The following is a 22627-nucleotide window of genomic DNA, read 5'->3' as shown; positions in this document are numbered from 1 at the left end:
TTATTGTGTTACACACTTTTTATTTATTTATATATGCACATAATAGTTGTACTACGTTCTAGATGTTATCCCTCTTTACGTAAATAACATGTTCTTGGAACGCAGGTTTTTGACTGATAGCTGTTTACTTCTTTGCAGTGATGGATTTAATGTGAGGATCCCTCTGCCAAGCGCCTTGTTTGATTTGTTGCCGCGAGAGATTCAAAGTGGCATGTTACTGAGGGTTCAGCCTGTTCTTTTCAATGTGGGAATCAATGAGCAGCAAACCTTAGCAGAGAAGTATGTATTTAGTCATGCAAGCTCGACCTTCATGGCAGTTCAGCAGTGGAATGGTGTCGCTCTGTAATTGCACTGTTGCATTACTAACAGGGATTCAGTTTCTCCAACTCACGAAAAAGGGAATAACAAATGAAGCTGTCAGATGCCAAATAAATGAAAGGAGGTCCTTCTTTATGTGCCACATAGCCGTGAAGCTTCTTACCTCATGGGTTTGAGACTAGTGCAGGTTTTTGTGGTTCAGAAGTGAGTTGGCAGATGAGGAAATCTGTCATGGACCATTTAACACAGAGGTGCTGCTTGTGACTTCAGACCTCTGTGAGTGAGATGTCATTCGGAGTATTGCTGTGTATTTGCTTTCTTGGTTTTTCACTGTCCTCTAGACTCCCTCTCCTGGTCACTGTCAAAAACCTGGATAAAGGTCAAGATGGCCCCTGGTTTTAGCATATCCTTGTAGTATTTATATAATGCAAAATTGCTCTTGTAAAGCTGAAAAATATGCAAATATATTTACTATGGAAACTGCTCAGTTTTGGAAGAGCCACCAGAGCTTCCCGCTGCTATGGCCATATCCTTTAAAGAGTACACTGACAGAGCACTGCTCTAATGGAGAACTCCAGTGAAATCAGGCATATGCATGTTGTGACAGCAGCCTTGGTACTGGGGTGGAATGTGCACTCTGATGGTGGACAACTAGAAAAAGTCTAACAAAAACATTCCAGCAATTACTGTTGTCCTCTATTGCCTATAAAGGGAGCCCAAGGTGACGAGCACAGTTACAGATGTCAGCACTCTGTGTGCATATATAGTTAGATGAGATGAATCAGGGCATTGTTGACAATATTTATTACAGTTTTCTTTCACCATCCTTCCCTTTTTTCCCCTCACACTCATGTCTTTTATTCTTCTGTAATACATTATTACAGTACTTCTCTGTTACACTCAGCTCTGCATTTGAATGGTTAGGAATTCATGGGTTGAATCTTTAAACTTTTTCTGGGAGTCATATTGTCAAGTGCAGTTGTTTTGAAGAAGAGGAGAAACCTTCTACTTCGGGCTTAATTGTTTCTTTCTTCGCCTTTTTAAGATTTGGAGACACCTCACTGCAAGAAATAATTAACATGGAAAGCTTAGTGCGTTTGAATTCGTATTTTGAGCAGTTCAAGGAAGTTTTGCCTGATGATTGTAAGTATTTGTTAATTAATGACAGGTTTGGTTGAACAGCACAATTCAGGCTGATTTATGCTTTATGTTATTTGTTTAAATGTTGATAATACACCAGGATTAGTAACCTCCAAGAAATTATGCAACTCCATTTTAGGTTAAGCAGATTCAATAGACTCAAAGGTCAGACTGATTAACTTCCCTTTTTAAATTTACTTTTAGATCTCTAAGTGGCATTATGTACTGTATAATCATGCAGCCAGACAGTTAGATTGCTGTGAGGGAAAGGCATAAAAGTGAGAAGTTACAACAGCAGCACTCTTATGTGCTGTTTTTGGTGATGTTCTCTGCAGTTATGATAACCTGCACAGGGAGCAACTGCCAGTTTCGAGGAACTCAGTCCACTTGCCTTCTCCTTATCCTTTAGCACTTTTCTATAATTGCTGCATCTGCAGCCAACAACAGAGAACCTGGAAGAGAAGCAATAGCTACAGGCTTGCATTTTACTGTTTATGTAGGAAAGTGTCTTGCCTGTTACTGTTTGAGGTTTTTTGGGGGGGAAGGCAGTGACATAAATGTTACTTATGTGTGACCACAAAAATTGTGAAAATTCATCAATTCGTTATTATTACTATCAAACCTCTTCTAAGCTAATTTCATGGGTTCTACAACTGCAGTTTTATTGCAGAAATACAAATGCAGAATCATGCAACAGGATAGTAAGAAATCTGTCTATTCAGTATGTTATTGTACTTTCAGTTACCCTGGATTTTTTTGATACAGCTGAGGGCAGAAGCTGTTTCCTTCCTTTCAGGCATTCATAATCCTGCATAATTAATTCTCAGAAATTTTAGCTACAAAATTTATTTTTTTATTATTATATAGTAGTCTAGCATCAGATTTTTTGTAAGGTTCAAAAATTAATCAATTTGAAGTGATTTTTATACATGGCTCTGTCTAGTCTTTCATAATAACATTTCCCATTCTGTTCCTTTCCTCCTGATTTTTACTTGCCTTTTTTTTTTTTTTAACTTCTCTCTCTTCCCTCATCCCCAAGCCTCTTATGTTTGATCCAGTCATCTCTTAGCTTTTACCTTTTTTTTTCCCTGAAACTTGAGATGATATTTACAATGTGCAAAGTGAAACGTACTTTTCCATGAACGCTTGTCAAGGGAGAATAGCATTTTACATTTAACTGTAAACCAGGTGATTATGAGCAGTGATGTGGTCTGTGGTAAGCAGAGACAAAAGAAAAACCACAAAGATCATTCTAGGGGCCTTTTGTCCCTGAGAATGTAAGGACTGTAGGAAATGCTCCCTTCAAGAACAGTACACAGGAAAAGTTGATTCCTGATTCACCATGCTTGTCCCTGTACTCTTAATTCTAAGCTCTGCAGAATTTGTAAGTCCATTACTGTCTTAGCTTCTTTAGGTCCTTGTTCTATTTGTTCTCCTTGTCTTTAGAAAGGCTTGGGGAGATGGTCTATGTTCTCTTTTGTTTACAGGTATTACTTTCTTGGTAGAGGTCCGTAGTGCTCCATTGGGGTTGTGGTGACCCAACTGCAGGACACAGCACTTGGTCTTGTTGAACCCCATACAGTTGGCCTCAGCCTCTTTATCCAGCGTATCCAGATCCCTTTGCAGTGCCTTCCTGCCCTCCAGCAGATAAACATGCCTCCTGATTTGTCAGTCACCTGCAACTGACTGGGGTGCACTTTATCCCCTTGTCTAAATCATTGATAATGGTATTAAACAGGAGTGTCTCTGATACTGAGCCCTGGGGAACCCCACGAGTGACCAGCCACCAGCTGGTTAGCTTCATTCACCAGCGCTTTCTGGGCCTGACCATCCAGCTGGTTTTTTACCCAGTGAACAATATGCCCCACCAAACCATGAGCAGCCAGTTAGTCCAGGAGAATGCTGTGGAAAACAGTGTCAGAGGCTTTACTAAAGTCCAGGAAAACAGCACCCACAGCCTTCCCTCATCCACTCACCAGGTCACCTTGTCATAGAAGATCAGGTTAGTCTAACATATTGGTTGCTGTCAGAAGATAAGTAGTCCAAAAACAAAACTTCGTATGTCACCCACGTAGGGTTCTTTTTGTCACATAGTCATTTCTAACAGTGAATACCTCTTATTTATTTAACCACAGCTTTAGTTGGTGTTCTCTATGGTTACCCCTTCAAAAAAACACCCCCAAAACAACAGTCTGTGTAATACTTGTAGTTGATTTTCTTGAGAGTCTTGCTACATATGCAAGAGCTGAACACTTGAACATAGAAGATGAGGTACTCTGAAAAATTTTAACTGCTTTATTTCTGCTTAGTGAAATATTAATAAACAGATCATGACAATGCATTGTCCTGTCACAGAGAGTGTTTCTTGTAACTGACAGCTGACCAGCTTGCAAATTTAAAATTGAAAATGTGAGCAGAATAGAAAATAGCTTCAGAGTTTCTGTTGAGACACACGACTCCTGTCACCTCTGTGACACACAAACCAATCCGTACCATACCAATCTTGTTCCCTTTGTTCATTCTGTTAGTATATTGCTATTAGATTCTAAGTCCCTGAAATTTTAAATAACCTGAATTTGTATTTCCAGTTGAGTTGAATTAAACTTGAATCTGTTTTTTTGATGGTACTAAGCAAGTAAGAACTCAATTAGCTGTTGTAAGCTTTGATAGTTTCAAGAAAGCACAATTATGTTTGCAAAAGGCAAATAGGAACACTTACCTTTGTAAATGATCTGTTGAATACAGATAAGTAAGTGGAGTTGATTTTGTTTGGTTTATAGGTCTACCTCGATCTCGTAGTCAGACGTGCCTGCCTGAACTGTTAAGATTTCTGGGACAAAATGTACATGCAAGGAAAAACAAGAATGTTGATATCCTTTGGCAAGCTGCTGAGGTATTTATTCATCTGAGCATCTCTGCATAGTTCAGCTGATTTTCTGTGTGCATACATATTTTCTCTTTTTTATTATTGGTATGTTTGTATTTCTTCATTTGCTTGTGTGTGGCTTGGAAATGCTGCCAAGTTAAACCTTCTCTAGAATGAAACATGGGGAGATAAAATGTATTTTCCACATCAGAATTTTCCCATCAGATTTTTTCTCTGTAACTCACGCAATGAAGTTCTGCTCTCTCAAAGATGGCAAATTTTAACATCAAAGTCCTACACAGCATTTTTGTCTCTCTAAGGAGTACAGGCGTGTTTTCTGACAGAAAGTTATGTAAAATGATGGATTGTATATCCCCTTTCTAGATATGCCGCAGACTAAATGGTGTTCGATTTACAAGCTGTAAAAGTGCCAAGGATAGGACTGCCATGTCCGTCACCCTGGAGCAGTGTTTGATCCTACAGCATGAACATGGAATGGCTCCACAGGTCTTCACCCAGGCTCTGGAGTGTATGAGGAGGTAAGAGTTTGACTGCATCACTTATTCCCGAATGAGGAGGAACCATGCAAACTGCAGAGGAGTGGTGGTCTCTGTTTCTGTCAAAAGAAAAATAAGGTAAAGTCAGAAAACTGCAGAACTGACTGCTAAAATTCATCCCTCCCTTGCATATGAGTTGCATATGCTAAAGCTGGTTCTTACCAGTTTTGTATCAGATGGGCTTGAGTTTTCAGTAGTAAATGAGTTTTCAGAGAAGCATGTAAATAAAAATGTGCTTTCAGTTAATGCTGAGCTTACAGAACAGGAAACTGGTGCTTCTTTGAAAGTTGTTTAACAATGAGGTTACCTGAACTGTCACAGCACTGGGTTTCTTAGTTCTAGATCAGGCAGATTACTCAGGGATGCCCTGTCTTTTGTTCTTTGAAACACAGACACCTGCAGTTTGCACTGGTTTGCCACATGTATTCTTTAGCAGTGAAACACTGCTCACTGGGTGAAATGTATGAGTGTTTCACACTACAACAACCAAACTTCATCACAATGTGTCAGTGTGCTGTTGTCGTATCAATATAATGATGTTCTGTATTCTGAAGCAGCAGAGATGTTTGCAGAATTAAATACTGTACTTAAAGAAAAAAATAAAATCTGTTTACTGTTGTTCAATGCCTTGTTTCAAGCACTGCTGGAAAACTCCGTAAGTCACATACCCAAAGAAAGGATAAGAAATCTAGCTTTAGTCTTTATCAATGTAGTTCAACAATGCTGTTCAGTCCTGTTTTTCAACATTCACTCTTACTGAATGTACTGTACTGTGTGTCTTTTCACCAAATTCTCTAGAGTGTTCAATTCTCTTATCCTTTCTGTATGTTTTTGCTGTTTGACCCTTTCCTACTCTTCAGTTACCTAGAAGAAAAATGTCTCATACAATATAACACTTCCAACCTCTTACACTAATAATTTGGGGGGTTATATCTACATCTAATTGGATGTCACTGGACTTCTTTATTTTCACTTTTTTTTGCTGCACTTTTTGCCGCATTGTTACAGAATTATTAAAGTTCATGAAAACTGCACTCAGAGAGTAACTAAACCTTGATATTAGAAACAAAATTTGAAACAATTTCATGAGGGAGAAATTATTAACTTAAAAAGGAACTAAGTAACTCTCAAACATCTTTAAATTATGCAACTTGTAGATTTCTTAGACATCTGACAGAAAAAAAGTTTTGTTTCACAGTTTTGTGTTTAGTAAGAATAAAAACAACTAGAAAAAAATACTGGGAATCTTGTTACTTTCTTCAAATTCATTACTGGGTCAGTGAAGTTTTTTTAATGCAGTCGTGGGCACAGTAGAGAGAGAGAGGTTAATAATAACATTGGTTTGGTCCTTCAGACTACCCATTTAATATAACACAGGATCAGATAAAATATTGACCCAAGGAAAATATTGCTTTATGTCGACCTACACAGGGATATTGAAAGAGGGCCAATTTAATCAAAACCTTTGGGTTGAGTGTTCTATCAGCATCAGGGACTTGTTCTGACAGGCAGAAGAAAGGGACTTTCTCTTCTGTTATATCTTTGACTAGGAGAGCTTGTGCAGAACAAATACTGACTAGTCCTGAGGGAAAATCAAGATTAGACCATTCTTCAAGCTCATCACTCTTTCTTCCTCACATCTCATTGCTCTTTGGGGTACATGTCTGTGTTTTTAAAATTATTTGTCAATTCTCAGGAACAATGGCACAGAATTAAAAAAGTTTAGTGAGACAGATTGGACTGCAGAACAAATATGGAGGAGTCCAACTCCACCAAATCCCATTTCAGCCTGGACAGGTTGGCCTGGCCTAGATGACATATATAGGACTTGAAAGGGCAAATTACTTCCAGGACATTCAGAAAACTTGGGTATTTTTCTTTTAGCTTGGCTCTTTTATTTGGGCAACTGTACTGGAAAAGGAAGGTTTGGTTCATTCTTGGAGACTTTTGAAGTTTCTGGGATAGTTGGAAAGACAGGTAGAAGTACTAACAAGTTGTGAGACTCAAAGGAAGTATTTAATCTCTACTGATAACTTCCCAGAGAAGAAAAGCATCCTTGCTCCATTCTTGAAAAAATTAAGAAAGCATCTCTTCTTCCATGTGATGTTGGTCTTCAGAGGTGTTAGTTCCTGCTTGTCCTCAAGGACTTCCCTTCCTTCCTGGTCTTGTGATAATTACGTTCAGTGAGCATGGACATCAGGGAGAGAACGTAGAGTGCTCATTGTAGGTTCTTGTAGAAATTCACAGATACAAGGTTGTGGTTTTCACCTTAGAAACAAATATCCTATTAGAATAAACTCACTTTTCTGTAAATAAGTTACAGCTTTTCCAGTCCTAAATGAAATATATGGTAACTCACACCCTACAAGTAGTAAAATCTTGATGATTATGTCTGGAAGTCCAAGCTACAGAGGAAGTGGCTACCTGGCCAGTAAAGGCAGATCAAGAGTCAAAGTCCAGATGGATCATGTAGCTTCTTCCATCTGCAGCCAACACTCCCCACTAGACCTGGGACTCCCTGCCCTCCCTTCCCCTACCAGATTTATGTCCTGTCAGAAATGCCAGTGGAGCTGTTTGTGTGAATATGCTCTAAGGCAGTTTCAGTCAAAATCATCCTGTGTAGCCAAATCCTTTACATGTTTCAGGTAGCCTAGCTCACTGTTGTTAAAACAATTAGGAAACTGCAACACAAGCAGTTTAGCCAATAGAGGAGAGCTGTCTTTGATAGGGAATCTTGAAAAGCAGCTGGAAATTGGGTGAGGGAAATAATCTCTTCTAGCTGCCATGGTGCTCTCTAAAAGGAATTACATAATAAAGTCCTGGGAGTCACGTTTGGATATGACCACTCGCTGCAATAAAACAACCATGATAAAAATCTTGCTTCGATTTCTTCGCTGATTGATCTGCTTTAGGAATAAAATTGTGTTGAGTTGACCTTGACCACCTTGCCAGATGTGCACCCAGCTGCTCACTCACTGCCTCCCCTCAACAGGACAGGGGAGAAAATATGTGAAAAAGCTCATAAAGACAGGGAGATCCCTTGCCAATTACTGGTACAGGCAAAACAGACTCATCTTAGAGAAAATTAATCTACTGCCAATGGATTTGGGATGTTAAGACAAAGACAAAAATTAAAAAAATTAAAAAACCTTGCCTTCCACAACCCCGTTTGTCCTAGGCCTCCATTCTGGTCCTCCATTCTCAATTCCTCTACCTCCTCCCTATGCTGAGCAGTGTACAGAGGATGTGGAATGGGGGGTTGCAGTCAGTCCATAACAGCTCTTCTCCTTCCTTCTTTCCCTCTCCCACTGTTTTACTTTTTATCTATACTCGAAAACACTTCTTCCTCCAGGCTATTTTACTGAGCCTTTATCCACCACTTTTCAGTCAACATTAGCTTTCCAGTGACTGATTCTTCTGATCACACACACACACATCCTCCTCCCCACCACTACAAAAATAATTGGGATTTGTAGGCATCACAGATGCAGTCTGCCCTTGTCCAGTGTAGGCACCAGGAAAACATATTTTGATCACTGATTTGGATCTGTTAATTTAGATCAGAAATACGGTTGGTTTAGTTCCCTGCCCACCTCATTGCATTTGACTTGAAGTGTCACCAGCTTCTGAACATTATTTTTGTCCTTTACCACCTCCAGGGTCTCTCTTTCCTTCTAAGACATTGTCCATTGGTTACCTAACCTTGCTGTGCAACCAGGAAGGTTATGGATTGATTTTTATGGATGGAGGGAGCACACTAGTTCTAACAGGATCAGGCTCGCAGGTTGCTCTTAGTTATTGCTTTGGAAACTAAAAATAGAGTTGGACCGCGCAGGGTATAAGACTGATCCAAAATGAAAGGCCACAGTACAAAGCCTCAGGCTCCCTGAAGAGGTGCTCGCCACTTTATCCTCCAGTGCTCCGTGTAGGAGGTGGGGGCACAATGAGATGGGCTTTGCAGCACGTCTCGCCTTCATGTGCATATATTGAGGCACTTCAGAAACATGCATTTTGAGAAGCATGTTGATACACTCTTGAATTCATGTCAAAGCAGAAAAACAAATGGGTGATTTGGGGTTTTTTGTTTACGTGTTGAACAGGTAGTTAAGAGGTTAAACTAATGCACTGCCGCCCACATGGAAAGATGTTTGAAAGGGTCAAATACTACAATGGTTATTCATGTTCAGCTTGCTTTTCAGAGCTCCACTTTTCTGCAGCATGCCAAAGCATGGCAGAGCAGCATGGGGTATTATTGCTTGGTAATCTGAAAGAGTGAACATGGAAAACCATTTATGTTCAACCTACATGTGTTTATTTTCACTAGACTACAGTACTTCTTTCTTATTTTTCTCTTTTATTCTCTTTCCCTCTCCTTATTTCTACAATTGTGCTGATACATATTTTTGAGACCTCTTTCCACTCTTTCTTTACTTCCATCTTCTGGTTTTGTTGTGCGTTCTTCCATGTTTTTTCATCTTCTTGACCACCTTGTGTTGCCATCTCTTTTTATGCATTCATTTGCATGTCCGTCTTCCTTTCTGTTTTATTTTCCCTCTTCCCAACCTTCTTCCTTTTCACAGCATTGGAACACGGGAGATAGTCACGCAGAAGAACTTGAGTGGCTTGGTGCCCATCCGAGATTTCAGACTAGATCCCAGCCTCCTCTACTCTATTCCTTTACTAGCTCTCAGCCCCAATTTACTGATTGTGTGGCTGTTTCTGAGCATAGCATACCTGGTGGCCAGATTACGTTGCAAGTGAAGATTAAGTTAAAAACAAAAACAAAAAAAGTGCTTGAATGTGTATTGCCACTTGGTACCTGCTGGACAAAGGAATGTGTCATAGCATTGTCTGCCAAGAATTATTATTATGCCTTACAATTTTACGTTTCTATTGTACTAAACTGTAAATATACATCAAATTATTTTATCAAAAAGAATTGTATTGAAACTTTAAATTATTGTTCTGCTTTCAGTGCTTGTAACATAGTCTGACATTGGCCTGTTACCTCGTTACTTTAGCCGGCCTGAAGATCTCTTACCAAATATAGTTTTATGTTACTTGTTTCATGTATTCCAGAGAAAGGAACTCTATCTGAAAAGAATTTGTATCTTTTTGTATATTTAAGGGGTATGCTAATCTTGCCTTTCATTTTTACAAGGTATGAAGAGAAAACTAAAAACGTGGGTGGGGTTTATAAGAAATTGTTAGAAATTTATTTAAACAAATTTCTACCTTCATTTCAAAGCATAATATCCAAATTACTGAACAGTTTGTAGAACCATAGTCTTGTTCCTTTCTCATGGTTAAGTATGTTCTAATAGACTAGTGTACCCACTCAAAAACCAACTTGCAGTGTGCTGCATGCAGAATTATTTCATTCTATTTGTAGATCTGCATTTTGCAATGTATTAAAGACATAAAGAGAATAACTTGTGGTTAGGAAGGGGATGTAATTGGCATTAGCCTGCTAATGATCCATTATCTGTTTCAGGTGCTCTGTTATAGAACTTATTCTGAAATAGAGTCATTATCATCCTAGAAGATAAAGATAGTGGACTTTAATATTTCAGGCAAGGAGAGGGAGGTATCAGTTAGCTGCTGTAGTTAGGGGGTTTGAGGTTTTCCATTGGGCTTTATTTTAATTACATTAGACTAAATATTACTGTTACTTCCATTTTTAAGTGTTGGACAGCTTTAATAAATTATGATGCTGGTAGTGACTTAGTGATAAACGAATGATGGTAAGTTAAGATGTATTTAGGTGGTGAAACTAAAGCGGCTTACCTAGTTTAGTGATGCAGATAAATTTGATCATCATTTATGTATAACATCAAACTGGGGGAGGCCTGTTTAAACTGAAAGGTTTTGTGGGTTCAGTGGTCTGGCAGAGCTTGTCAATAGCAATAGCTGATTAAAAAAACCTAACCTCATTTAATGTAGTTTGATAAATTCATAAAGGGATTTACTTCGCTTGGTGCCTGAGATGATATTGGGCTTCTGAGGAGAGCCAGTACTGTGATTTGTATTTTCTACTATTATTAACTTGCTCAAAAACTATAGGTAGCTATAGCTTTTATTATTCATTTTAATGGAATTTGAAAGCTGCTGGAAGAGGTATGCTAAAAAAACCAAAAAAGCACAGTTAGAATAAAAGTTAAAATTAAATCCTAACTTTGGATTTAATTATTCTAACTAAAAAAAAAAAAAAAAAAAAGTGTGTGTTATATTTGTGTCTTCATGAAATCAGACTGTACAGTACACTATCTCCTGATATTTTTACTCACTATTCTTCCAATTTTGTTCTTAAAAAAAAAAAAAAAAAAACCAAAACCAAAACCAAAACACCAGAAAGACATATCTGGGTTTATATATGTATATATTTAAGCATGTATCCTATTTACTTTTAGTTGCTATGAATTTAGGTGCATCCTTACTGCAGATGAGATTTAAAATCATGGTATGATGGTATTGGACATACCCATGTCCTCTGCTGATACCTGATACCATTGTGTCTCCATAGTAATCATCTCTTCATTCTGATTAACGCTGGTTCATTTGCTATGGGGTGCCCCAGTCTACCTTTTTGCAAAGCAAACAGTTGTCAGGTTGGACTGTGGCCTTGTTCTTGCAACGTGATGAGTGTTCTAGGCTCAGTCTAACAAGATGTAAAAGTAACTTCAGTAGAATCACAGAATATCCTGAAAAGGACCCACAAGGGTCAGTGAAGTCCAACTTCTGACCCTGCACAGCACCATCCCCAAGAGTCACACCACGTGCCTGGGAGCATTGTCCGGATGCTGCTTGAGCTGTCAGGCTTGAGCTCTGTCAGTCTTGGGGCCATGACCCTGGGGAGCCTGGTCCAGTGTCCAAGCACCCCTCTGATAGTAGAGTGGCAGGCACGTTCACTGAACTCCCTGAAATTATAAATCTGTTTAAAGTGTGAAGGTACTGCTCATGACTATCACTAGGATTGCAGTAAGACCACACTTAAAGTCATCTATTCTTTTTGAAAACAAGGTAGGTTTGTTCTTTTTTTCCCTAAACTTTAATGGGGACAAGTTTTGGGGTTTTTCATTTTTGAGCTTGGTCTGTGCTTTCGTTTGGGCATTGAGATTTAAGATGCTGTACTGCTTACTGCTTACAGCAGAAGAAACATGGCACGTGAAATGATGTGTGTGAAATACATTTTTGTCACCATCTCTGTGCCATGGAGGGGCATGTGCAACAACCAGATGCAGTGGAATGCATTGTGAACAGAGTGATTCACTTTGGAGTTAAAATGCTCATCCAGCATCCCATATTTGCTAGTTAAACTTACTGCTTTTATTAGTACTCTGAAGTATAATTTGTGCAATTTTTTGATGAATCTACTTAGCTGCAGCAGCCATTGGGGGAGTTCTGTAACACAAAAACCAATGCCAGGAAAACAGTTACCATGTTCTATATCTGTTCTATAAAAGGCAAGCACAGAATGTGCTCCGGAGACAAATTTCAAACTTACTGTTTCTTAAAGCAAAAATGTTACAATATGTTATGAAGTTAAAGTAGGTGTTACATACAGAACAGAGTTACAGCCAGTTTCATTGACCAAAATTAGAAGAACAGTGAAGTCAGTGAGAGCACGAGAGCTTTCAAACTGAACCAGAATCCAAACCCTCCTTTTGAATCAGATGCCCACAGCTTACCTGGTAGATGCTGCAGCCATCTTCAAGACAGGACTACTGTGACATTTCCACCATAAGATGCTGTACTGTACACTTTGCCATGAAGGTTTAGTATTAATTGTTTAGGTTTCCGTCCTCAATCAGGGAAAGACATTCTTCTGCAAGCCTAAATTGATTTATAATATATATTTAAAAGATAGTGCTTCCTCTTTGTATGTCTGTTTTTTGGATATAATCAAAGGAACTCTGAATTAGATTTACAAGTGTAAAGAAGCCTTATAACCAGAGTAGTTTTCTATTGTAGCACAGAATCTCTTTGTAATGTGGGGGCAGTTGCACCAAAACATTGGGTGAAAATTAAATTCTGCACAGCTTTGTTTCATTGGGGTGATGTCTGTCAACAGAGACAGGGTTTTTTTTGCACCTAAGCAAAGCTGCTATTTCATGATTAAGATTTTTTTTTTAGACTGTGTTGGTTTTCAAGTCAATTTATGCATGCAGAGATAATTGGAAATTCATTATTTTTGTATCAGCTCTAATCTTTTAAGTAAGTACTGATAATACTGACATACAGGGAACAATAAAATGACTTTAAAGGTCTTATAGAGAGATCAGCAGTTTTTCTTTTTCAGCTTAATGTATTAATAAATTAGCAGAACTGCTTTTGAGCAATCCCTTGGGATCCCTTGTGCAATGAAGCAACATGTGAACTCCACAGCAGAGTACCCTGAAATACATGAAACCGTTGCGAAAGAACTTTTTCAGTAGATGTGCTGCTGCTTTCCAGAAATGCAAAACTAGCAATCAGACATAGCATGTGTCCATTCTGTGTGCTTCTTACCAGCATTGTATGATGAGTCATCATTTTTAATATTTGCAGTGGCAAATTAATTAAACGCTCATTAAATATAACCAACTTTTTTTTAATGCTATAAGATAACCAGTTCATTTCATCTTAGTTTAAGTCTTTTTTTTTTTTTTTCCCTTTTTACTGCTGTCATTTTTTGTGCTTGTTTTTTTTCCCCAGTGAGGGTTGTCGCCGAGAAAATACAATGAAGAATGTTGGATGTCGCAAGTATGCATTTAATTCCCTGCAACTGAAGGCTTTCCCAAAGTATTACAGGCCTCCAGAAGGAACTTATGGAAAAGTTGAAACATAAGCATAACATGTCCTTTAATTGCTGTTCCATTAAAACATGTGGATACACTCTAGACTAATACATGAGTTTGTCATCCAGAAGAGATAAATAACCTTTTTGTACGTTCTGCTAGGTTATACAGAGCATGTTACTTACAGAATTGGAATCTATAGTAACAATTATTCCGACACCTTAGCTTGAGAATAGTGTGATGACTCTCTGCCCGTTTAAATAGCCTTCAGTGTATGTAAGATGAGCAGATATTGTGATACTTAATAATTACCTATATGCAAATAGCTAGGTACCTCCTGGATGGGAAAGGACTCTAGGAACGGCGTTTAGGCAGCTGTTTCACATAACGTCTTTTTATACGGAGTTGACTTGAGATTGAGCTTTTCATAAACTTTTTAAAACTGAGAGTAGAACTCAGAAGTTGTAAATAAAGAGGGATTGGATCCTAGACAGTCTAGTAACTGTCGAATGTATTGTTACAATCAAGAAACGGGGGTTTAACTTAAAAAAAAAAAAAATCAGCACAATAAAAGCCAGGAGACTAAATTGGTTTACTGTGTATAGGATGCCATCTTCATATATGAAATTAACAATATTTGAAAGGCCAGACATATGAGGTCTGGCTTATAGTTCTGTTAAAACAAATTTCTGTTGTGTTCAACTGATAAGCCCTCGGGCACACAACTGATTTTAAAAAATGTTTCAGAAACGTAATGATGCTTAACCAATTAATGCCAGCAACAGTTCTCCCTGTCCCTCCCCACTCTAAGGCAAGTGCAACAAGCACATTGCTCATGTTGCACATGACATGTTTGATCTGTTCCATGGTGTTGTACATTAATTAACGCATTTTTACCCATGGCTTTTTATATCACTTCTGGATTGTAAGCATTAATGTCTCGGGGCATCACATTATTTTGATCAGTGTTTGATTTTTTTTCTATATCAATTTTGTACGTCAACACAAAGAGTGCTCAGAATGCCCAACGCATCCCTGCTACTCCATAACCAAAGCTGGTTTCTGTTCACCCCTGCTTTTTACCTGTTCAGAATCCTGGCGGGGGGAAGCGTGGCTGATGTCAGGGTATTTCTGAGGAAGGCAGTGATGCCCCGTGTTGATAGAAAGGAACTGCTCATGTGCTACTGCTTGTGCCTGAGAACTGCAGGTGGGTTCTAGCTTAGGACAAAGGTGATCAGTTTACTAGCCTTTGGTAAAAAACGTTCAACAGATCTCAGAAATAATCTCCCAAAGAACGCCTTCGAAGCTAAGATAGCATTTTTAAAAGCAGCTAAACATTCTTTTCCAAATTTTAACAGGATCAAATAATTTCTAGCTAGCTTTGTTCAGCACACCGTCTCCTTTCCTGCTTGGTTTCTAAGGATCTAAATTTTAGAACAGAAAGAATCTGCCCATTTATTTTGTGAGAGTAGCAACAGCCAGGTAAGTATATGGCTGTTTCCTGATTTCTTTCTTCCTCTCACTGATGTTTGTCTGTGCTGTCACTGCTCTATCAATCAGCCATGTTCATTCTGCTCCCACGTAGGTCTGGGGGTTACAGGTCCAGCAGTTTTTGCATTTTGCTTTTTGCAGTTTAACGCTGAGCAGCATGTCACAAAGCCAGGTCAGAGAGTTCTGCTGAACTAGGCTGTTATCATTATTTCAGACTCTCTAGGATAACAAAACACGGAACTCTGTGCAAAAGCAATGTATTGTAGTACCTACCCCAGGTCTGAACAAATCATCTGCAGTAGAACGGTCCCTTGGAAATGCTACAAACCCTGTTCGCCAGTTATTAAGTGTTGATTTTGGTTTACTTTTTGCTAATAAATAAACAAATATATGGTGAAAAACTTTTCAGTGGGATCTCTTTAGACATTTTGCTCCATTAGTTCTGCTCAACTTTCAGCTCCTGGCCCACTATTAAATGTTACATTTATTTTTGTATAAACTATACTCTTTATATCCCTTAGTTTATATGAGTTGATAATTTTATTTTGTATATTTTAAGCATGGTTAATTTTAAGTCCTGTATTGTTACACTAAAAATCTTCCAATGTTCAGCTTCAGAAGAAAATAACAAGGGGTCTCTTGTAGCAATTAGCAGTGCCACTCTCTTAGACTGTGACCAACAATCAGTAGATCTGCTCTAGAGCTTAGTGATCCTTTATTTATTTTGTATACCAACGTAATGGGAAAAAGTTGCTGAGTTTTGTATGTGCGTGGTGGAACAGCCGTCCCAAGTACTGCGTTGTTTTGTTTAAAATACTCTGATTTCAGTAAGCTTACCTGTAAAACGCTGTTGTCCAGCTCATGTGTTCTGTACAAGGCATGGTCAGCACATGCACATCCACGGGCTCGTTTAAAGGGCGTCACAAGCAGCAAGATCTCAAGCAGTTCATCAAAAAAAGAAAAACTGTGAAACTTGAAATCCACATAGAACGCTTCACAAGGGTGAAGTAAGCTTTTCTGTTGCACAGGAGAGGTGAATCTAAGGATTACTGTAAAATGAAATTCTGTCTAATATTCTTTTTTTGAGTACATTTTTTAAATTATAAAACATACAAAGGTAAAAAAAGAAAACTGTTGCCAAGTATGTTCTGTGTATGTTCTGTGAAAGTACCTACAGCACAGTTGCCTTTTGTTTCATTTATACGTGTAAAATTATTGTATAATAAGACACAGTTTTGTCCCAACACAACTGTATTTGCCAAGCTTTGTGCATTGAAATATTTTTATTTATTTGGTTTTGGGCAGTATTAATATATCATAAACATATAGCTACTGTTTTATATATTCTAGTTCATCCAAGCCATGTATGCTGTAAATGTGCTAGTCTTTAGGATGAAAACCAATAAAGAACTGACAAGAATAACAAATGGTGTCTTACTTTTAATGTGTTTGTGGTAAATGAAAATAAACACTTTCAGCTTCCTTGACTTGATACGCTTTTATCTGTTGCAGAATATATTAAGCCAAGTTGTTGTGGGGAGACATTTTGCACAGATGTTAAAGTCAGGAAGTAGTTACTTCAAACCCTGTTGAAGTACAGCTGCTGTCAATTCTCTGTAGTTAAGTCAGGCACCAGTTTGTCCCACGTGCTACACATTCAGCAGCGACAGCTAAATAAAAAAAGCAATGAGGTATTTTTTTTTTCTTTCTTAATTTTATATACTTTCTCTATTAATCTTCTGTAAGGCCTTCCTGATCTTTGTTCTCTGGTGTTTTCACTCTTCCTTCCATTAATAGAATTCCTCCTCTGCTGCTGCTTCCTTTTCAGCCAACTCATCCCTCCAGCAGCTTTAGCAGTTGGGCTGTTTTTCGGCATGAATAGGTTGTCATTTTTGATTGTCATTTTGATTTCAGGTTAAGTAAAATTTATATAATAGTGTAACACAATAATTCAGAGCACTCTGATTTCTGCAAAATGTGAAGAATAGAACATAAAAATGTAATTCTGTTGCCACTGGGTGTTTGAGAACTGCCAAATACAATTTTATTTGTGTGAAAGAGGACTGAGGACCACAGGTGGAGCTCCATGAATTAGTTTTTCTCGTTACACATAAAGAAAACAGTAAAAGATAAAACCCCATGCTGCTTTCATTCAAAATGCAGAAAGAGAAGATGCTTGACAGGAACTCCTAAATTCCAAATGAAAAATACATCTGCAGGCTTCTGTGTGTGTGTGTGTATATATATATATACACACACATTTATATATATATATATGCATTTCAGAATTTTTTAATTGGTGTCAAAAAAGTATCTACAAGTGATCTTTTTTAATTTAAAAAGGTGAGGTGTTTAGAAGATGGTTGAAAGTTTAACATCTTTAAAAGGCATTCTGAGCTATTAGAGAAAATGTCCTTTCTTTGAAGCTGATGAACTTGTCTTTGTAAAGATTTCTCCATTCGAAACCCAAGGTGAGCCAAGGTGGGACTGTGGGTGTATGAAGGGCATGTGCATGTCCTTGGGTTGCAAATGAGCCAGAGCTCTTTCCTGTGACTTTTGATGTAGGACAGCCTTCAGGCAGGAGTTGAAGCCCTGGCACAATGACAGTGCTTCAGAAAGTCTTATCTGATGTCACAAATGTCTTGTCTTAGAGTTTGAAACAAGGACTCTGACAGAGGAAATCTTGATAGATGAAACACCAAAAAAATTGCATGAGAGAATAGAAACCGAAGAAGGGTACCACAGAAAATAGCAAACCAAAGAAAGAGTCCTCCTCATAAGAAACTGTAGGTAATTTTGTTGACCAAGGTTAAGATTTTTCAGCCTTTTTCATTTAATGAATTCCTAAACATGTCTAAGACCCTCCTCAGAAATTTTGGATCTATGTATTGTTGCTAACTGGATCTAGGTTTGTTTAAAATAGTTCTTCCTAATGAATGACTTTCAGGCTATGAAGGGGAGAGGGTAACTCAACAGCAACCTCTTTTGCTCACATTACTTTTAAGTGTCAGGCAAACTTTCTGCTCCCAGCTCATAAAACATTTTCCCCATTGGAACTCCGGATGGATGCAGCTTGTCCATTCATTTGCAGCTTGACTAACCAGCGATCCGTGTAAGTAACGAGGGTAAGTAATGAGAGGGATTTACATGGACACGATTACACAGGACTGGATCAACCTTTCAAGCCACACCCTGGCCGTGCCTGCAGGCAGGAGGCCTGGCAGGTATTCCCTACCTTCCCAACACTAGGAATGGCTGCAACACTGTTCATTGTAGGAAACTCCCAGGGGCCCACACATGTGAGCAGGCACATGCAGGAGGTTTGGGAGCACAGTGACCCAGCCAGGGACCTTCTACTCACCCCCTTCCAGCCTTCTACTCACCCCCTTCCAGCTGCATCCACCCTCTTATTCCCACCTACAACATCCCCACCCGGCCGGCCAGACCAGGGCATTCCTCCTGCCCAGCCTGAGCGGTCCTGCAGCAGTGGCAGCTGTTTTCTTTGGGGAAGCGCAAGTTTGAGAAGTTCTGAAGAGCAGGACTGAAATAACTTTTTTGGTTTTTAGGTGATTAAATTCCCACCAACTAATGTTGGTATTGGGCAGTTGATGGCGCTGGCATCTAACATTGAAATCCTGGAGACTGCTATAGAAATGCTCTGAAAATGTTGGTGAAATGCCCATCACGCTGTAGGTTTGTAACAAACATGAGGTGATCTGGCCTAGGTGTTTTGAGAGACATCCATCAGGTCTGGAATAGCATTTATCAGCTACAATAGCCTACAGTCCTTCGGATGGGTTTTTCTGTATTTTTTTCTGATATTTCTCATTCAGTGCTTTTCCTGCCCCATTTTCTTCCTCTAACCATGATACTTTATTCCATGTTCTTCACATTGTGTTTTGACCAAATTTCCCATAAGCTTGTCAGGATTTCCAGTTAAAGCACACGAATTAACATTTTCAATCAGTTTAAGTTTTATGAGTGAGTGTGTTCCTAAAAATGCTGTGGCCATATCCACAACTTCAAGGTCCGTAGGAAAATGGCTGAAGAGGAGTTTCTTTGACTTTTTTCAGTTTCTTGTCAGATTTAGAGTATTTTCATGAAACTTCTGGTTCTTCAAAAAAAAGTGAATGTATGAAAAATAAGACTTTACAAGACCTACGTGGGAGTAGTCTCCTGAAGTGGATAACTTCGTAATACCTGTGAGACGTGGCTGATGGCAGGAGCTAAAATAAAACTTACTGAGGAATATCAGCCAGTAGAATGCTTAATTATCGAGTGGAAATATGGCAGTGCTGCTAAAAATTCATCTGGCTTGTTTTTCTCAGTCCCAGCTTGTTTCCTCTGAGAAGGTTCATCAACTCAGCAGCAATTCAGGGAATGCAGGGATATTCCTCATCTGCTGGCACTGCATTGGCCACTGCTGTGCTTGTGAGAGGTCACCAGCTCCTCAACTATGAGGGAACCTTCCACAAGGTTCCCAATGCAACCTGGAAGAGAGCAGGGCTGCAGCAGGGCTTTGGGATTGAAACTAGTTAGTGGGACAGCACAAACAATAAGAACTGAAGTACTCTAAGGGAGTGGATAGAAGGACAGCAGGGGAGAGCCAGTGTATGTGTTCAGAGATCTGAAAAAAATACAAAATAATCACATAGAATTCCTCAAGTACAGGTGGAGAAATGAGTTGTAAAAATGTCCTGTGTGAATTGGAAGAGCTGAGTGTCTTTGAACATGTACAGGATATCACAGGCAAAGAGATTCAGTATTGGAGAACTAATTTTTTTAAGTAAGCAGATATAGAAAAAGAGATACTGAAAGCATGTAGAAGAGAGAAAGGAAAGTGGTTCCTTTTAGATAGTTTGATGAAAGAAAAAATAAATACAGGAATACCTAGTTTTATTGCATTAGGTTTGTCTGGCATGTTGTGATACCATGCTTGAAGAGAAGTAAAAGCTTGGTATGACTAACTGTTCCCTGATTTGTGGACTTTCCCTATTGAACTGCAAGAGCTTTCCAGTTCCTCTTAGTTTAGGACTTTTGGCACATTCCTGTTGAGCAATGGTAGCTGTATAGTCTGGAGGTGGGGAAAGGAGTGTTAATTTTCCCAAAGCACAACTTATTAAAGCAAAATGCTACTCCAACAGCGGAGGTTTTGTTTTCTAGGTGTCAGGAAAAGCCATAGAGGAAATCCTAAGGCCAGCGGGCACTGCTGTGAGGGCCGGAATGCTGTTCATAACCACAGAGGGGTGCTGTTTATCCAAACAGTAGGAGACTCATCCTTCACTTTGCAAAGGGAGGAAATGGCATTACTCAGATTTATTGAGTTTTCCAGTGTGTGGATTTAATCAGAGTTCCTGAAAGCCTTTTTTTCCCCACGAGTTAATATTGCTGTATAGACCAAATCGGTGACTTTTCACAGGGAGGCTCCGTTGAATTACAAAGCCAGGACAAATACCATCTATTTTCTGATGCTTTCTGGTGCTGAACCTGCTGACTTAAGCAATATTCAGTTTTTATTGTTCTAATAACTGCACCCTATGGATTTTTGCATACAGTTGATGGATGTAAGGGCACTAAGTCAGCACACAATACACCTCATTCCATGTACCTTGAACCATGGATTCAACTCACAGCCTGTGGCCAGCTCATCTGAAATTAAACTCTGCATAATCATTAGATATTCTGTTGTGCTGATTGTTGTAGCGTGTTGTTTCAGCTGGGATGAGTTATTCTTTTGGAGCATTTCTTTAAACTCTCCAGAGATGGTGACACCACCACTTCCCTGAGCATCCTGTTCCAATATTCGACAACCCTTCACCCCTTGTGAAGAATATTTTCTAATAGCCAACCTAAATCTTTTCTTTCCACCGTCTCTTCCTCATATGAACACAAAGTCTGAATTTATCACTAACTTTCTAAATATAAGTAAATTGTTTTATTCCTTCCCCTCCTCCTCCTGCCCTATTTCAAAATATTAAGATAAACTAAGCAAAGGCCATGGCAGAATAGAGTAACTGAAGCATTAAGTCATTATTGATGTGTTCTTAAGCTCTTAATTTTTACACTCTACCTCTCCCTTGAACTGGAGATCAAATCTTCAGCCACAGAAAAGAATTTGACAGGCAGGCAAATGTGGGCAAGGTTTGACAGTTAGACCTGCATCGGAAGCTCATAGGAATAAGCTTCTGTGTTTCTGGTTTGGGATGAGACATAAGTGACTATTCCTTAAAATTACTGTTGTCTGAAAAGGTTTCTAGTTTATGTAGCACAACAGGAATTTCCCTGTGAGCTGTAAGCTGAGTCATACGGGTTTTAATGAAGAATGTTGTATAGTTTTTAGGGACCCACTTCATTCTTCATTGCCAGTCTCTAGCAGTTTGGCAGGATTTGGCTGGTAATTAATGTGACTGATAAAGGACAGGGTATAGCAGGAGGATGGCAATGTAAAGCTGAAGGGGCTGACAGTCCTTTCCCCTTCCAGAAAGCCAGTGACAGCCAATGAAGGAGCATTATAGTCTCCTGATTCCATCTTCTGTGTATTTCCCTCAAGAGGCAATGAGCTGTCCTCCCGAGCCTCTGTTGCCTTCTACAGTGCTGTAAAGCAGGTTAATGTCCTCTCTCTGGGGAGTCTTGTCTTCCGTGACAGTAACTCCAGAATGGGCCACTGAGTGATCCTGGGAGAGGCAGAAGCTGCTCCAGGTGCTCCTTTCCTGGTGCACTTGTTTCCCAGAAAGTTCCTTGGAACTAAGCTGAAAGAAGTGATTTCGTCCTGCCATGGGCCTGTACTAAAAACATTAAGGAAACTTTCCAGAATAGGTAATTGGTTTTGGTGAGTTTTTGTTTGTTTGTTTGTTTGTTTTGCTGTTGTTTCTTGTTTGTTTGGTTTGGGTTGGGTTTTTTTCTCCCCTTGGGAATATTTTATTAGCCCCAGAATTATAAAATGGGCAGTCTGTACCTCTTTTCTAGAATTATCTCTCCACCCACCCCACCTCCTTCATGCCCCCCCCAGCCAGTATCTTTTGTCTCTTGTAGAATGACAGGCTCCAGATCCTGTCTTGTTTAGGGCAAGGAATTGAACTGTGATTTTTCACAACTTGCAAGAGAGTCCCACTTGATTCCCATTACTGCAGTGCTAGAACATCCCACTCGCTGTTACCACTCAAGGACTACTTGAGTGTTACCTTGTAAAATTTCAGGAGAGCGTGAGTGTTAACCCTTGAAGATCCCACAGTGTTAATGACACTGACTCAAATATTTGCTTCACAATGGGCACACAGAGAGCAAAATCCAGTCTCAGATACAGGTCCTTTCTGAAGGACCACTGTTTGGAGATCCAAGCTTGACAGAAACACCTCAAGGGCATTTCCTTAGAAGGCCATAAAATCTTTACTGGTCCTTCCTTCTGCTTTCTGTACTTTTCTTGGTTAAAAAAAAAAAAAGTTTGTTTATGACAGTCTTTTTGTTTTCAGCAAATATAG

General features: G+C 39.1%; 1 protein-coding gene across 24 annotated transcripts in view; it reads left to right on the top strand.

The window, feature by feature from the left end:
* INPP4A (inositol polyphosphate-4-phosphatase type I A) overlaps positions 1–16636 on the top strand; it is a 122865-nt gene extending 106229 nt beyond the window's left edge. For 18 of the 24 annotated variants that reach the window (XM_050332229.1, XM_050332231.1, XM_050332239.1 and 15 more), the window contains 5 exons: positions 139–279; positions 1364–1461; positions 4239–4351; positions 4709–4863; positions 9462–12747. In XM_050332229.1, the coding sequence (XP_050188186.1) occupies positions 139–279; positions 1364–1461; positions 4239–4351; positions 4709–4863; positions 9462–9642 (688 nt within the window). In that variant the 3' untranslated portion in view covers positions 9643–12747. Of the gene's footprint in view, positions 1–138; positions 280–1363; positions 1462–4238; positions 4352–4708; positions 4864–9461; positions 12748–13575 lie in introns of those variants that run through there. The other 6 variants (XM_050332253.1, XM_050332247.1, XM_050332246.1 and 3 more) reach the window with 1 other exon arrangement.
* The last annotated feature ends 5991 nt before the right edge of the window (positions 16637–22627 follow it).

Source organism: Myiozetetes cayanensis, unplaced genomic scaffold (assembly GCF_022539395.1).
Source record: "Myiozetetes cayanensis isolate MyiCay16 unplaced genomic scaffold, myiCay2020 scf5-8, whole genome shotgun sequence".
Taxonomy (NCBI): domain Eukaryota; kingdom Metazoa; phylum Chordata; class Aves; order Passeriformes; family Tyrannidae; genus Myiozetetes; species Myiozetetes cayanensis.
The sequence above is the reverse complement of the archived record's forward strand: the minus strand, read 5'-3'. Positions and strand labels throughout refer to the sequence as shown.